The 18,543-nt window shown below is 37.0% G+C and overlaps 1 protein-coding gene across 1 annotated transcript in view; it reads left to right on the top strand.

Moving 5' to 3' along the window:
- Window positions 1-17,693, top strand: part of LOC150021325 (E3 ubiquitin-protein ligase RNF25-like) — a 103,398-nt gene extending 85,705 nt beyond the window's left edge. The window contains 3 exon segments of the mRNA XM_090286664.1: window positions 15,477-15,666; window positions 16,331-17,168; window positions 17,170-17,693. Of these exon segments, the coding sequence (XP_090142790.1) occupies window positions 15,477-15,666; window positions 16,331-17,168; window positions 17,170-17,689 (1,548 nt within the window). The 3' untranslated portion in view covers window positions 17,690-17,693.
- Window positions 17,694-18,543: the final 850 nt, after the last annotated feature.

Raw genomic sequence — 18,543 nt, 5'->3', positions numbered from 1 at the left:
TCTTTTTCAGTATTTTTTCATTTTGTTGCATTTTTTGTGAGTTTTTTCTATGTTGTCCTCTTGCTCACTGATCTGATTCTCTTCTTCATGTAGTCTGCTTTTGATTGATTCTACTGTGTTCTTCATTTCAAAAATTGTATTTTTCACTTCTTTCTGTTTTTTTTTTTTTATGCTTGTGTAGTTCTCAATAAGTTCCTTGTAGCTTCCCTGGAGTTCTTTGTAGTTTCTCTGGAGTTCTCTGTAGTTCCCCTGGAGTTTGTTGTAGTTTTCTTTGAGTTTGTTCAGTTCAGTGAGCTTCCTCATTATTCTTATTTTGAATTGCATGTCTGATAGTTTGCTTGCTTCTATTTCATCTATCCCTCCTTCTGGGAATTCCTCCTTTCCTTTTGGTGGGGTGTTGTTTTGTTTGGTGGGGTGTTATTCCGCCTCCCCATTTTGGGTACTGGTCATGTTTGTGTTTCTTAGATGGATCTGCTTTTATTTTCTGCTTTTTTGGTGTGACTTGCTTGCATACAGTTGTTGAGCTGCTGCCTCCAGCTGATGCTACTTGGAGGGGAACAGTCTGCTCATGTAACATGGGATGATTCTGTACGGGGACCTAGTCCATTGTTCTACCAGCTCTTTCTTGAGAGCCAGTACCCAAAACTTATTACAAAGTGTCTCTAGTTCACTACACCATCCTTTTGCTTCAGCCAGGGACGAGTGCACTCCCTCACTCAGGCCAGGGGCAGGTTGACCCATTGCACACTGGGGCAAGGGGGTCCAAGGTAGACTGGTTGCTCGCCTGTTCCGACGAAGGGGGAGGCCTCTGCGTGATGGCTGGTGAGTTTGTTTTGCGCCTGTTAGGGCGGGGCTGGGGGTGCCTGAGCATGCTGGCCAGTGGGTTGATTTCATACCTGTTGGGGCAGGCCTGGAGGGCCTGGATGCAGTGGCCTGCGAGTTGGTTGCACGCCTGGATGGGCAGACTGGGGCACTTCCATGTGCGCCCTTGAACCCAGGGGGAGGGTTGGGAAGTGGGCAAGTGTGCTTCTGTGCCTGTGTTCCTCAAGAATCTCATCCCACCCCTAGCCTCTCCTCCCTTCTGTGCAAAAAACAAAAAAGGAAAGGAAAAAGAAAAAACACATTCATACACAACAGTGTGCTGTTTCTTGCCTCTCAGAGCCAGATGTTACCTGGCCCACTCTTGGTTCTGCCAGTGGGCAAAGCCTCCTTCTCCTCCCGACTCCTCTCTGGGAAAACCTGAGGTCACTAAAAATATCTTTGTGCACTGCCAGCCACAGGTTGGAATGCCAAATCATTCAGAAATCCCATCTCATCCCTTTCTCCTCCACTATCCTCACCAGACAGGTCATTCCAAGATGGTCTTCTCTGATCCAATAGTGCCAAGGCTCAGTATCTAGATGTTAACTGAGATGTTATGTCCACAATTAGCCTAAACTATAGACAGGGCTCAGTAGCAAGCAAGCACAGCCTTCCCTCATTCCTCTGCCATCTTCTCTCTCTTGGACAAAATTTTCTCTCTCCTCATCTTGACAGGCTCCTTGTTTTTAGCTTCCCTTTTCTATTGAGTGTGTGTGGCTTCAAATTATTTCCTGATGCTATTTTCATTCAGTCTAAAATACCTCATTTATATTTCTTGTATAATGGGTTTGCTAGCAAAAAAGTTCTCATTAAAAATAAAACTGGGATGTTTTGTTTTCATTTTGTCAGAGGGGAAACTATTGCTGATAATAAGATTCTAGGTTGACACTTTTTTTTTCTTTCAGCATTTTTAACATGTCATACAACTGCCCTCTGACTTCAATTGTTTCCTGTAAGAAGTCAGTGGATCATCTTATTGGAGTTCCCTTACATGTGATAAGTCAGTTTTGCTTTCTGCTTTCAATATTTTTCTCTCTGACCTGAACTTTCAAAATTCTATTATGCATGTTCTGGTTTACTCAATGGTGTTCTACATTTCTCTGAAGATATGGTCATTTTTTTCTTATTTTTTGAAATCTCTGTTTTCCTTATTACATAATATTTATCAATCTATCTACAAATTAACTGTTTTTTTCAGTCAGTTTGTATTGCCTGATTTTATTTTTGTGTATAGATCACACATTTCTTTGCATGACTCATAATTTCTGTGTTAAAGCTGTGAGTTTTTGATAATATATTGTAGCAACTCTTGATTCTGACTCTTCTATTTCCTTGGTCCCATTGTTTCCTTTTTAATTTGTTTAGTGACTTGGCTAGACTATTTTAGTTAAGTCTATTTCTTTCACAATATGCAGCCTCTGATGTTCTTCAGAGTGTGCAGCTTCAGGTATGTGCACAGTAGCCCCTTAATCTATACAGAGACAACTGCAGTTTTAGCAGAACTCTTTGACTCTCTATTTTCCTGATCTCCTTGTTAAACCTTGGGTAGTTTATCTACAATGACATCATCTTCAGTTATCCTCCACTAATTGTGTGCTGACTGATGAACTGTTCTAAGCAAGTCACTAGAGTATAAATTGTTCAACATTTTTATCCAAATAAAGTATGGCCCCATTAACAGGGGTAAACTCAAGAACTTCTTTCTTGTCAGCCTTTAAAACTTGCTTTAAATCCTGGAGGGCTCTTCCTATCTAGTTATTTCATTATTCTTGCAAATTTCTTTCTGATCTACTTGTTTCTGTCATGGATATTGTTGCTGTTTTCTCTTAATTGTTCTAAACTAAGATCTCCACTGATTTTAACCATATTGTTGGACATAAATGCTTCTGTGTTTCAAATAGTAAATTCTTTTAAAGAAAGCCTAGAACTTTATGTTCTTGTAGACTGAATCTCCCCTGGTGCAGAAATTCTATGCTATTGCTTCAGAGATGGAGCCAGAGATAGTTATATGCTACTCTTGAAGTGGTATATGATAGCCTCACCTTCTTGTTTGCCTCCATGGACATGTTACTTCTACCCTATGATCAAGCTGGGATATGGGGAAATTCAGTCCCTATATTCTAGGCAAGTCACACCTGTGTTAGAATTTACACTTCAAAAGTGGGTGGAAAAAAAGAACTCAAGACTTCTTGACTGTGTTTTCCTGGAATTGAACTTCTGCAACACAGATCTAAAGGGAGAGCATGAACAATGGTCACAACCTGTCTTTCTCAGGGAGAAACCATCACTTAAACAGGAAGTTTGGAGAAGAGTGAATCCAATGTTTTGCTTGCACCTTCCCAGAGAAGAGTTTTTACCACATTGAGCTGAGGGAGGAAGAGAGCAGGTTGTGGATGACATGGCAAAGACTAAAATATCAATTATTTTCTTGATTAAATATTTCTGCATTTGCTAGCTGCAAACTCCCAGAGGACAATACCCAGAGATTTAAATAAATTTTTAAATTATTTTTATGAATTGTGGTTGTTTTGTTGGGAGGGAGGTCCAAGGAGATCCTAACAGCAACATTTCATAGGTTATCACCCATTTTACATTTTTGCAGTCTGGTAAGTTTATGTTACTGTATTTATGTATTCTCCAGTTACTTCACTTGCATGTTTAGTTTTGGAAGTCAGATCCTACTTATGTTTGTGAGTTTTTCACACTGTTCTCAGTGGTTGCTTATTAAATAAATAGGTCATGCACCCCACAACTGATAGTCAGGCTAAACCTCCTTCCATTCAATATATGGTATTTCTCCTCAACTGTCATTTCCTCTGTTTTGTGAACTATGTCTACTTCACACATGTCTTTTTTGTGTGTGTACTCTGACATATATTATAACCCATTTAGCTACATGAATCAAAGCAGTAATTCTTAGAAGCACTCTTATCTTCACAAGTATTTCTGTTGTACTTCTTTGTACTATCTACAACTTGTTTAATCATGTTCACAAATGGTGATCCAAATTTCCAAATTACAGGCCTAAACCATATCATTGTATAAGGATATGAATAAATTCACAATATACTTCCAAAAATATTTCCAATTATAAATATAGCTATCTTTTGTTGAGCACTTACAATACATTATGTTCTCTGCTTAATTCTTCATATGTATTTTCCTACTTAAGTAAAAAATAAATATATCTCTCCCAGTCAGATACCAAGAGCATTGTTTTACAAAGAAGAAATATAAAAAAGAGAAGACAAGTAACTTGTTTAATATTACATAACTTAATTACATATTTCTGTGAAATATATTTTCTTATTTCAAAGCCCAAGAGATTATGCTCCACATTTAGTTGACACTTAGTGTCAACAACGCATTAGAATAATTTTAGGAACTAACAAATCTGATACAATATTGACCTAGGTAACTGCCCTTGCATATGTTCTGATCAAGTTATTTAGTCCAAATGCATAACTTTTCATTCAGTCATGATAATAAATTTAAAATTATTTACTTAGACAAAATAAAAAGTAGCAGACAATAGGACTTTATTCATGATATCATGCATTAAATATGGTAGAAATAGAATTTTTTTTTTTCAAAAATCTGCCATGCTCTTGGTGTCAATTGATATATTCTGTTTCATGATGTACACAGCGACTATGCTACGTGGTTTACAGTAAGGAATCATTGTGGTCTAAAATGCCAGACTCAACATCATATTTCTTGGCTCTAATATCATTAGACAGTCATATTTTATGGCTGTGACAGCAAGGCTATGACAGATGACACTTTGAGAGTGTTGGGGGAGAAAACTCATATAGCACTTAATCAAATGGTTGCAATGTCTAAAAGGATTAAAGTCCAAGAGGCTATAACTCATAACATTATGTTTCCTATTATTATCTTAAAACTGACAATAAAATGTGTCTACTTTAAATGTGTGTATATGTGTATTTTTTATACATTTTTTAAAAAGATTTTCACAGGGCATAACAACAAGTTTTCTAAGAGAACTTTTATATTTAATTTGTTACAAAATATATCTTTGTATTTATGTACTTCTTATGTTCTCTCAATATTGATCTAGCTATCAGCACTATTTTTTTTAGTCCTCACCTGTGAATATGTTTTTATTGATTTTAAAGAGAGAGGAAGATAGAGAAAGAGAGAAACTATGATGTGGGAGAGAAATGTCAATTGGTTGCCTCCTGTGCATTCACTGACTGGGGATGGACCTACAGTCTAGGTATGTACCTTGACTGGGAATCAACCCCACAACCTTTTGGTGTAAGGGACAATGTTCCAAACAACTGAGCCACCCGGCCAGGGCTCAGCACTATTTCTTAAGTGTTAAGTATTAGATTGTTTAATGGTTTTGCAAACACCACACATACACACACACACACACAATGGCAATAATCTGTAAGTATAGATACATTAATTAATATATTTTGGAGTGTTATCCTGCAAAGTAGATATGGTAGTTACAATATTAATTGATTGCCTATGATAAGCATTGTATTTCCCTGTATTGCCATTAAACATATAATGTTCACTTACCATGGTTTACAAAAACAAAGTTGGTAGGTGGCTTATATGAACAATTGAGAAGTCTTTAGTAGAGAACCTTAATGTATGTCTTTCTCCTAAAACACAATTTCCAAAACTCTGAATGACTGTGTTATAGCTGTTTTTCCCTAAATCTTGTACAAGAGAAAATATTGTCATATTTTTGCTTCTTGTAATATTCCTGAAATTTTCAATTGAAAATTATAAGCATGATTGACTATGACATCTCCAAAGTCTCTCTCTCACTGCTTCATTCTTCTTTATAATCTTCATAGATTGCTGTAATGAAGATCTATCTTGGATGTATAGTTATATCACCTCTGATTAGTTTAATTATCTGGAAGTTTGAGCTTTTAGAAAAAAGTTACTAAATTAAAAATATGTATAAAGAGCAAAAATAGATATCACAACCATTGCATAATTTTTTATACAATAATTGTCACCTTGAGTCCTCAACTTATATTATGATTTCTTATATTTCCAATAAGATGAAATAGGCTTCAAATTAGTGCATTCATGAAAGTTGTGCAATTTTCAGAAACAACTTCTGATTTTGAGCAAGAAATGTTGGTATTTGTACTATTAAAATTAAACTCTATCTTGCCATTGTTTGACGCTGTATATAATCAATGATGTCATATATTTTCTTTCCACAATATCTGTGGGGAGTTGATGCTTTTGGGTAATGTATCAAATAGAAAAAAACTCTTAAAGTTGGTACAAAATTGTGGTTCAAACTCAAATGTTTATAGGTCTTAAATGGGTGTGAATGAGTGCAAGACAGAAGTTTTTATTCAGTTCCATATTATTCTTGGTTTCCAAAAAAAAAGTTATACCTGTATTGTTGTATGGAAATTTCAAATTTTTCATGTAGGCTCAAAAAAAATTTAAACTCTGTGATCAGAAAACACAGACACACATCAACAAGACCCCACAAAGGACAGCTCATAAGTCTATGAAACTTCAGTTACTTGATCAACCTTGAGATATTTTAATTGGTATAGCTGGAAATTTAACTTTCAATAGTGAATATCTGGATTTTGACATCTATATTTCATTGCACCCCACTGACAATATTTTGATTGGCAGTACTTGAGACATTCTTATTCAACTCAAAAAATGACAATTGTAATGCTTAGTTGGAGAGATGATGGAAACATTTATTTTGCTAAAATAGAGAAACTATGGTGAATATAGTTTTATTTTTTAAAATAGTATTAAGTATCGAAATAATCATATTTTGTGTCACAAAATATGACATTTTCCAAGACACATTTATATTTCTGAAATGAATGTTAATACTTGGTGGTAAGGACCACAAAGAAATGTTTAGGTTATCTTAGCTGTGTTTCTAACAGACTCTGAAATGCTTTTTCTAGTGTTACCAAAACGTGAAAATTGCACAGCAACTTAGAGCATTCTTATATACTGGACAGAATATAGGCAAACATACAACTTGCAAATAATATGAGATAAATAATAGATGTCTAGAAAAAAATTTCATATAATGTTATTATATTTTACAATCTTGTGTCTACTAACAAGATATCAAGAGTTTAGGTCTCCTGAGAAAAATTTTTGGGTGTCAAAGCATAATTTTCAAATCGCTGCAATACAGGATTTTTCTAAACATTAAAGTTCAGCACTAAACAAGAACATTTGGGTCATAGTTTAGGCAGATTTATCACTATCTCATTGGTTTAAGGATAATCTTACATTTAAAATGTTTATAGTATATTAGTTGTACCTCTCGTGTACAACTGAAAGAATATTTAAAAGATCAAATGTGTAATTAGTATCTTTCATAGTTAAATATCTTTAACAGTGTTATATAATCTTTACAGAATCTGAAAACCCATAGGATGCCTTTAAGATTAGTTTGTCCTTGAAGTTCTGTGTTTTTATTAATATATTTTGAGAAACAATTTTATTTTTATCTGAAAGTATTATTCCAAAGATTTTTTAAAACTTACATTTTCCCATGATAAAATAAGTTTAATTTCAGCTTTTGAAACTGTTGATATTATATTTACATATCACTATAACTTACAAACTAAATAAATGTGTGTGTGTGTGTGTGTGTGTGTGTGTGTATGAGGTATGCCTGGGAAAAGTCTAGTCATTGTTCATATAACGAGAATAGTTTGCATGGCATCAGTGTAACCTGGCAGCCAAGAAGAGTGGACTGGAATGTGCATGCATGAACTATGACAACTTTACTGTACAAGTCAGTGGGGGTGGTAGACATCTTTGAGTGAGCATATGTACTGTCTGGCTATCACATTCAAAATCATTGCATGAGTAAAGTAATGAATCTGCATCAAATTTTGCCTTAAGTTTGAACATTCCTTTGTGGAAACAATTCAGATGATTCAGCAGGCTTTTGGAGACAATGCAATGAGCACACACAAATAAAAGTGTGACACAAACACTTCAAAGATAGTCAAGAACCTGTTGAAAGTGATCCACATTTTGGAAGGCCTGTAACAAGTAGAGCACCTGAGAATTTTGAACATGTATGGGCTGCAATCAACAAAGATCAGTGGCTAACATTGCAAGAACTAGAAACTGATATACGGATTTCAAAAAATACTGTGTCTGAGATTTTGACAGCCACAGCTATAGACAACAGGCGATTGGAAGCTTCATCACAACATGCCCACTCATGTATTACATCTCATGCAGAGTTTTTTGGTGAAACATTAAATCACCCAGGTGACTCAGCACCCCTACAGCCCAGATATGGCACTTTGTGACTTCTGGTTTTTCCCAACACTAAAATCACGTTTATAAGTGAAGAGATTTCAGAGCAAAGATGAGTTCAGGAAAATATGATAGGGCAGCAGATGGTGATTCCAACAAAGGATTTTGCAGAGTGTTTTGAACAGTGGAAAAGATGCTGAGAGAACTGTGTGAGGTCCCAAGGTGCCTACTTTGAAGGGAACTGAGGTGTCATTGTACTATGTACAATGTTTCTTATATCTTGTATCTTCTTCAATGAATGCCTTATATAACCAGGAATATATGAAAAAAAAATCAAATGGCAATTTTACATAAATTTAGAAAACTAATTTATAATTCACATAGAACCACAAAATAATCCCAGATAGTATAAGTAACAACAAAGCAGGAGGCATCACATTTCCAATTTTAAAATGTTTAACAAAGCCATAGTAGTCAAAACAGTATAGAAGTGGCATAAATATAGACATATAGACCAATGGGACAAAATGAAGAACATGAAAATTAACACACACGTATCTACAATCAATTGTTCTTCGACCAGAGTACCAAGAACACACATTGGTGACAGAATGATGGTGGGAAAACTAGATGTCCACATGCTGAAGAATGAAATTGGAGTCTTATTTTATACCATGAACAAAAATCAACTGAAAATGTATTAAAGACTTAAATGTAAGATTTGAAACTATAAACCTTCTAGAAAGACAATACACAATGGGAATCTTCTTGACATGGTCCTGGTTATGACTTCTTTGATATGAGACAAAGCAAAGGCAACAAATGTAAAAATAGACAAGTGGGACTTCATCAAATAAAAAGCCTCTATACATAAAAGGAAACCAACAACAAAATGAAAAGGCAACCTGTGGAATGGAAGAAAATATTTGCAAACCTTATATATGATCAGTGGTTTCATGTTCAAAATATACAAGGACCTCCTACAATTTGATAACAGACCTAACAAAACAAAAATAACTTGATTTACAAATGAGTGAAGGACTGGAACTGACATTGTTCCAAAGAAGGCATACACCTAGTCAGCAGGTATATGAAAAGATGCTCAACATCACTAATTATCAGGTAAGTACAAATCAAATTCATGAGATAGCACCTGCACCTGTAAGTATGGCTATTATAACCAAACAACCAAAAAGGTAAGTGTTGATGAGGATACAGAGATATTGGAAGTCTTGTACACTGTTGGTGGGAATATATAATGGCATAGCCACTATGTCAAACAGTATGGAGGTTTCTCAAAAAATTTTAAATAGAATTTCCATATGTTACAACAATTCAAATTCTGGGTATATACCCAAGATAATTAAAGTCAAAATCTTAAAGAGCTACAAGCTTTCCTATTTTCAATGTGGCATTAATATCAATAGCAAAAACATAAAAACAACCTGAGTGAAAGACTGATGAATGTATTACAAATTGGTGGCATGTATACATTGGAATATTATTAGTCTTTTCGAAAAGGGAGACCCTGCAACATTTGACAACATAGATGAACCTGGAGAAGACTGTGCTAAGTGAAATAAGTGACTCACAAAAAGGCAAATACTACATTATTCCCTTCAAGTGAGGTATCTAAAATAGTCAAGATCATAGAAGCAGAGAGTAGAATTGTGGTTTCTGTAGGCTGGAGGGAAGAAGAAATGGGAAGTTGTTCAATAGGTATGAAGCTTGTTATGCAAGAGATCTTCTGTATAACATTGTACTTTAGTTAACAGTATTATATGATAAACTTAAAAATTTGTTAAATGGGTAGAACTCACATTAAGTTTCCTTAGAACAATAAAAAAGAAAGAATTGACTTTGCATTTCAGGAAGAAAATATTAGGAAAATTGAGAGGAAATGTTAATTGTTCAAAAGAAGTATCAACAATATTTAATATTTTATTATTGCATTTTCATTAGTAAATGGAATATATTTATACATTTATACATGATTAGAATCCAAAATTCACAGAAAGTCAGAACTGAAAAGAACTATAAATACGATTTAATTTAACTTATCTGAAGTTCCCCAAAGATGAGTCAATTTTTATGTACTGTTTACAGAAGAAACTAAAACTCAAACCCACATATTTTGATGTTAAGTACAGGCTCTTTTAACAATTAATATGGTCCAACTATAATTAAAAAGTTGGAATTATTGGTTTTAATATGAGACTAACTGCAGAATTTAGAGACATTATTCTCTAAAAGTAACATTTTGCTTTCTTATTAACAATATGCCAGATGTTTTTCCTTTTAGTATTCTTTATAACTGTCCATTTCAATAACTTCCTCTGTTTTTTAAAATATTTTTCTATGTAAACGTTCTATTAGAGAAGATATAGAAAAAGAAAAGTTGAGCTTTTTGTTAACATAATATTTCTCATAGGTGGTCAAACTACCCTTATAATTAAGTTCCATCCCTCAAAGCATGAGTCCTTCCTGATGCTTGGTAAGTAAACGCTACTTTGGAGGACAATTGAGTTTCAATATTACACTCTTTGAGTTAATCATAAAAAGATGTTTAGCATATGATACTTCCTTTCTGATTTTCTTATTAATGTATGAACTTGTCTGGTGGAGATATATTCTCTTAATTAAGGTTCATTAATATTCTTACAGAATCCATTACATTCCTTGTCCAGAAATTGTGAGGCTTGAGAAAAAGAAATAGAAGTCACAATTTTTAAGTGTACAAGGAATCAGGCAAGCCTAAAATGTAGTGAGCATTATATTAAACAAACAAAGCCCTGGCTGCTGTGGCTCAGTGGATTAAGCATTGGCCTGTGAGCCAAGTGTCGCTGGTTCGATTCCCAGTCAGGGCACATGACTAGGCTGCACGTCAGGTCCCCAGTTGGGGGCGCAAGTGAGAGGTGACCACACAGTGATGGTTCTCTCTCTCTCTTTCTCCTTTCCCCTCTCTCTAAAAATAAATAAAAAAATAAAATAAAATAAAGTAAACTTGTTAAAAAATAAATAAATTATTTAAAAAACAAACAAGAAGTTATGATATTAACTATAATCAACACAAACACCTCTTTAAAAAGAAAGAAATTCTCATCATTTTTCCTTCTAACCTCAACAACTGTCCACTGGTTTCCCTGACTCTAATCTTGCTCCCCACCAAACAATTTTCCTTACACTGCTGAGCACAACCTTCTTAAAAGGAAAATTTATAAGAGTCACCACTCTACTTGAAACTCTTCAATTGCTCTCTGGAACTGAGACAATAAAGTCCAAGTTTATATTCAGGGCATTAAATATCCCTTAGGGTCAATGGCTGCTTGCCCTGTTGTGTACTCCGTATGATTCTAAAACATCAGACGGTCACTCCTTACCTCAAGGCCTTGCATGTACTGTTCCCTGGAGTATTCTGATCTTTCTTCATTGTATTCTTCGTCCTTCATTAGTGTTAAGGAGCTTCTGTTTACTGAAAACTCACTGAATTCCTTAGTTTAGGTCATGTGTACTTCCCATTTTCTCATCAAGTTCCTTGTGGTGTCCCATTGCAGTACTTATTTCTCTCTTTAGGTAAAATGTAACATCTTTCTAGATATCAAGTGTCAAATCTTATAATACGTGACCCATGACAATCACCCAATAATTAATTTTTGACAGATGCATAAAGTAATAAATATATTGAACTGAACATCACCTTTCTTAAAGTAGTTAACATCTCAGTGATGTTTCAACCAGAAGCCAAGAAAGACCTAAGCTGCCAGACTTCAAAGGTCTCAGCCGTTGGTCAGAACAACCTTGCTCTTTGTATCTGGGCTGTTCACTCCTGACTTCAACTTCTTTACCAAACCTCAACACACATGCCTGGACATTCCACCAATCCCTTTGCATGACCACCCTTGCAACCATCCATCACATTTTACAACTAATCTTCTGGAAAATTGTCTGAGCAATAAAACTAATAAGTTCCACTCCACCAATGTTTTTATCCAATACAGATTTTATTTCTTAATCCCATTTTGTTCTTACAACCCACTTGTGCCACTCTCTAACTCAATCATGGGATAGTTAATTATACCTTCCACTCTATTCTTCAGTGACCCAGATTACTTCAACATTATTTAAATCAGATTTGATGATGGTCTGTGTAATATCAACCCTGAAGCCAGATGTTGCCTTTCTCTGCTTTAGGTCAGTATGTGGCTGCTTGGCTTGTGCATGCAAAAAGAAAAGCCATCTCAAGATGTTCTCTAACAAGAACTCACAGGACCTGAAACTTCTTGCATCTATGAGAGTTTGCCATGGTACAAAGCACAATGCCTTCCTCACTTTCCCTAAAGATGTAATTTTTTACTCTAGATATTCACCAATGGACTGACAGATAAATTCCTTGGAGAAAAAGTTATAGTGAAACCTTGAGCAAAGTACTAACTATGCAGGAATAGTAACATTCAAGGAAGACAAAGAAATATGTTTTTAATATCCTAAAGAAAAAGCTGAGATGGTGTGATCCAGCGAGAGGTGAATTTTGTGTAATCATAGGCAATTATGAAAAAAAAAAAGAGGTTTTTTGAGAACCAAGCAGTACTTAACAATGTTTCCTATTTCCTTTATTATTATTTCAGCAACTTTATGGGTATCCTCTACCTTATCGTATATTCCAATTTTATAAAATACTGCAGTGGTTAAAGGAGTAAGTCAAGTGACCATACTCAGTTACTATCAATCAGAAATTGTGATCTTCTATCAAAGGAAAAACAAATACCAAGTCAAAAGTAGTGTCAGAAATACTAATTGCAGCATATCTTTAGAATGTTTTAGATTTTTATTTTTTAACAGGTGATTGTGATCAAGTCTCTATGAACTTGTTACTATAACGAAAAAATTGTGACAATAATATCAAAGGAGGAATTTTCCAGGAAACTTACAAACAGTAAGACCATATTACACTCCATCTTCTTTACATAAAATACTTCAGACACTATATCAATATAAACAATAATTACAGCCACTGGAATAGTAAATATTAACACAACTTCATGACATCTATTTAAATGTTATTCTACTCTTTACATTTTTATCTGAACTCATAGGTGCTTCAACTAGAACCTATACATATGATTTTATTCAATCATGTTTCCAAAGGGCAAGGGCTAATTTGAAACATTTAAATTAATTAATTGACCTTGCATTGTTTCTTCTTCAAAATTTTACTCTCATATCTTACTTTGAAAATTAAAATTTCAAAACCAACCACACCTAGTCAGAGTTTCCTTGTCTCTTCCATTACATTTTCAGCAATGTAGTGGCTTTCTATTATCTTTTTAAACTTTAGATACATGTCTGAGCATCAGCTTAAACTTTAACTTTGTATCATATGTTTTAAAATCTTTAGAACATTCTTAAATAGATCATTTCTAACTAAAACTAAAAATATTAAAATATATTTAACTATTCTGCATTACATTTTTGTACTTATTGCATTTTGTACTATATTAAAATGTCAAACTATTATTAATTATTCTATATAAGAAAGTACATTTCATGTTATAGGATATTTTTCTAGGCTTTGACTAAAAAAAATCTCTACATTATATCTTGCCACCAGTATTCTTAAGTCTCTCTTCAGATTTCAAAAGCATTAAAAAATTGTAAAAATACATTTATAGAAAAAATAAGATGCTATCTGACATGAATTCTTTTCAATTTTACAAAGAGGATTTATTTTGGATTCTAATCATGACACCAAAAGAGCAGTCAGAGCACTTCAATCCCACTCTGTAGGAAAATCTTACTGGAATGAATGTTTTTTGGTTATGCTAGTCATCCCTTCAGTGCTGGATTCTGAAGCCAGTAGTTTAATTGTGTCGATGACTAACTGCCATTGTGCAAAGAACTTAATTACATACTGTGGTTCAGTTTCTATTTTGCCAGGCAGTCGTTCATCCATAAAAGAATGCTGTAGAAAGTAAGTGGTAAATGCAAAAGAAATTGAAAGCACATGATTGTAGTCAAGAAGCAAATAAGTAGCTTTCAAAGAAAAGCCAGAATACTTTAACTGGGAGCTGGATTATACTCCTAAAACAAAGAAAAAGTTGGCACCCAAAGAGAAATATTTTGTAATTTTGCTTAGTGTTCAATATTATGTTATTTGAACTTACCTTGCATTTTTGTTTACTGGTCCATTAATGAACTTCAACTGAATTATTTTTTAAAGCCATAAAAGTTTTTAAACATAATAATATTTCCCTTTGGAGGTATGTGGCTATTCTGCATCTCCTCTTTTGTGAGATAATTATTCCATTAAAGTTATGACAGTGGCTCCTGAGGAACTAACAAGACAGCTTTGCAATAACCTGGATTACTAAGGCAGGCAGGGCTGGAAGGTCAGAATAGCTTCTAAAACTTTGCATTGCTTTACTGCTGCTTTGAGTCTAGCTTATAATATCAAGATATAATCATGAAATTATTAGATGTTCTATCTGTTACAGTATTGGTTTCAAATTTCAAATAAGTAACTCCGAAATATATTTATAAGTGAAAATGCTTAATTTGAGCAGAATATTTTACTCTGAGCATGAACCACACTTCCCAGTGTAAGTCGGCCTCAAGAGGTCAGGGAACACAGTGTACCCTGAAACAATTATTTCACTCATTATTTTTTGTTTTTGTAAAAAATACAGTTTAACACAACTACATTTCAGGTGCTTGATTTCAGCAGTTGCAATTTGCCGCTGAAATTTTCGTTAGCTTATATTTTACTTCTGTACCAAATTTTGTCTTCAGTTTAAAACATGTTGAAATTTTGCAAATAGAAATGATAAATAATAAGTTCCCAGAAGTTGTCATTTGGTTTGAATGCAGGAAGGACATGATGAGAAGGACAAATTTGGTGAGACACAGGACATATTGATAAAGCAGAGGCAGGAGAGCAGGACGGGTGAAGGTATTGACTTTGAAGTTAAATAGGCCCGGAATTTTAGTTCTAAGCTCTGCCACATTTGGATTGTTGACCTTGGATAGATAACACAATGCCTTTCAACATTTATTTTCTCATGTATGAACTAACGATTAGTTTGACACAGAGTGTGCCGGACTCATGTGAGCATTACATAAGGTAATGTACATACAACGCTTGGAACAAAGCAAATGTCAGTAAGTCTGGGTTGCACTGGTTAAAGCAGTGGGCCTTCTGTGAGGAGGGTCGTCCTGGCAGCTGTGAGCTGCAGTGCTGCCGCCAACCCTCCTCAGGAAGAATCTAGGGAAAGAAACCCTTGCTGGGAGCTAGGGAAACCACACACTTGTATTCAGAGGACTTCCTAACCCTGAACCTTTTTCTGTTACTTAAGAATTTACAGGGTTCCGGCTGTAGGCCGGAGGAGACACGGCGTCGTGTTCGTCGGCAGCTGCAGGGGAGGAGGACTGGTAACTTTGGGGTATGGGCTTTGGCCGACCGCCTGGATCCGGTCTGGGGGACTAGCGGCGGCCGTGGACGGTCCGTATGGCAGGCATATGGGGTGGAGCGAGGGATGAGGGATGGCAGAGACGCTGACATCTTCCTCTGAGCGAGCTCCAGGACAGGGGAGCGGGTGGGTGCAGGGGCGCTAACCTAAGCCTGAGGCGACCGGATCTACACTGACCAGGCCAGGTGGAGCCGCATCTTTTCTGGTTCGATTCCCGTCTCCTCAGGTCTTGTCCCCTCCCGTTGGCTCTTACTGAGGTGGATTTGCTCAGGGTCCCGGGGGATGCCTGCTCACCAGATCTCCCCACCTCCTTTTTAACCTCCCAAACCGATGTCCTCCAGCTCCCGCCACCCCCCCCCCACCCTTTGCCCTTGGATCAGCCTATTCCTGCTAAGGCTCTCCTCAGCCTTCTCCCTCCCTGACAGCCCTGAGGACTACTGTCTGAATAAAGCCTTACACTTCACAGAAAGCTCTTACTCCTTCTCTCAAGCAATACTATCAAGAGACCAGACCCTGGAAGGACTCTGGGGTTTGGAAAAAGGATAAGTGTGGGTTCACTCCACATTTTATTAGCTGTGTGATGCTGACCAGGCCAGCTGCCTTCTGTGAGTCAGTGTCCTCTGCTGTGAGAAAGTGGGTGTGGCATCGACCTCACAGAATAGTTGAGAGGACCACATGGGTTGGTAACATACATCGGCCTCCTTTTCATTAGTAACTCTGGGATATAGGCATCTGAGGAGACCAAGTGAAGCCTGACAGGGCCCTTCCCTCTGAAACTGAGGTGTTAGAATCTATCTATCTGGAGGAACTACAGGTGGTTAAAGGAAATGGCAGATCTTCACCATGGGAGGTCTACATCACCCTGCACCCTGCCACTGCAGAAGACCAGGATTCACAGCATGTCTGCTTCACTTTGGTGCTTCAGGTCCCAGCACAGTATCCCAATGAGGTGCCACAGATCTCTATCCGTAACCCCCGGGGACTCTCAGATGAACAAATCCACAAGATTTCACAGGCACTGAGCCAGGTGGCCAAGGCAGGGCTGGGTACTGCCATGCTCTATGAATTCATCGAGAAAGGGAAGGAAATTCTCACAGATAACGACATCCCTCATGGCCAGTGCGTGATCTGCCTCTATGGTTTCCAGGAGAATGAGGTCTTTACCAAAACACTCTGTTACCACTACTTCCACTGCCGCTGTCTTACTCAGTGCATCCAACACATGGAGCATGAGCTGCAAGCTCAAGGACGGGAACAGGAACGGCAGCATGCCTCAACCAAACAGAAAGCAGTCAGTGTGCAGTGTCTGGTTTGCAGAGAGCCCCTCGTATATGACCTTGCCTCACTGAAAGCAGCCCCTGAACCCCAACAGCCCACGGAGCTACACCAGCCCAGTGTGGAGAGCTTGCGCCAGCAAGAAGAGCTCAGGCGGCTCTACCAGAGGCAGCAGGAAAGGGGGGGGGGGAGCATCATTGACCTTGAGGCTGAGCAGAACCGGTACTTTATCAGCCTCCAGCAGCCTCCTGCCCCTTTGGAGCCCGAGTCAGCTGTAGATGCCTCCAGAGGATCCCAGCCACCCTGCCTTTGCCACAGAAGTGTCCACTTCATCAGCTGCCCAACCCACTCAGTCAACTCCCCTGCCTGTGGCCTCCTAGTACATGTATGAGAAGATTCCAGGGAATGGGCCAAATCGGCAAAGGTTGGGTGAGACCCAGAAAGCCATCCTAGATCGCCCCCGGGCCAGTCGAGGCCCCTGGAGACAGCCTGAACGGAGGCATCTAAAGGAATGGGAGTACAATGCTCCGAAAGGTACCAATGACACCCAGAAACTGCCACCTCCTGAGAGGCCCCCCAAGGAGCCCATGGACCTAAAACCAGAAGAACCCCATAAACAAGGGGTTGAAGGTCCTTCCCAAGATAGTGGGCCTGGCAACTGGCATGGTCCCCCGCCCCGCAGGACTCGGGACTGTGCTCGCTGGGGGCGCGCTAAAAGTCGGACACCAGGTTCTTCCTACCCACGCCTGCCTCGGGATCGGGGAGCCTACCCACCTGGTACTCGAAGGGAGCCTGTGAGCCTGGAATCTGAGGATAGTTCCTAGCAGTACTGTGTGTGTGGGGCGGGGGGGGTAGAATCGGGGCAAAAAAGAGATTTGGCCTTAAAAAAATTTACATATTTATCTATTGAGAAAAAGATTTTTCTGAGAGGGTAGCCTTCATATATAAGTTTAAGGATCAATTTTATCATATATTTTCTCTAGAAGTTAAGCAAACTCTCTAAGTAGATAAGTAAAATATTCCGTTTCTTTTGCTAGATTTTTCCAGGAGTTGAAATGTCAGGTAAAGGTGTTATTTAAGTATGACCTAGAAGAACACATTTTTTTTCCATCTTAAATGATAATAACTTAAGACTGAGAACACACATCATCATATACTATAATAAATGAAAACTGAGAGAGAATGAACAAGTAAACATGATGAAACCAATGTCAATACATGAAAATCCTTCAAAACAATTGAGTTTGGTTTCTTTAACATATTTGAGATCTTACCTTAGTCACTAAAGATTTTGGAGCATTGACAATAAATGAATATAAAAGAAGTTTGCAAACAAGAAAGAGTTTCAGGTAATTTTTCCTACTTTTCTTCAAAAGTCCTCTTTATCCCCTTATTTAATGAATCTTGAATTGCTAAAGAAAACCAGTAAGTCATCAGAGAATTGCTTTTAAGTGTTTAGAGCATAGGAAAAAACTGATCTCCCTTTCTCCCTATGAATTCATTATTAAAAAATCTGTAAGATGTGTTTTAAATGTACACCCACACAGCCAGACAACCACTGTCACCACAAAGAAGAAACATAGTCCAAAACTTGCTTGAACAGAGATCTTTGTGCATCCTGCAGAAAGCTGGGAACTTTCAACATATTTGTGGCTGCATTGCAGGAAGCAGACTCTTA

The sequence above is a fragment of the Furipterus horrens genome, unplaced genomic scaffold (assembly GCF_987537825.1).
Source record: "Furipterus horrens unplaced genomic scaffold, mFurHor1.1.pri manual_scaffold_1, whole genome shotgun sequence".
Taxonomy (NCBI): domain Eukaryota; kingdom Metazoa; phylum Chordata; class Mammalia; order Chiroptera; family Furipteridae; genus Furipterus; species Furipterus horrens.
Note: the sequence above shows the minus strand (reverse complement) of the source record. Positions and strands in the feature narration are given on the sequence as shown.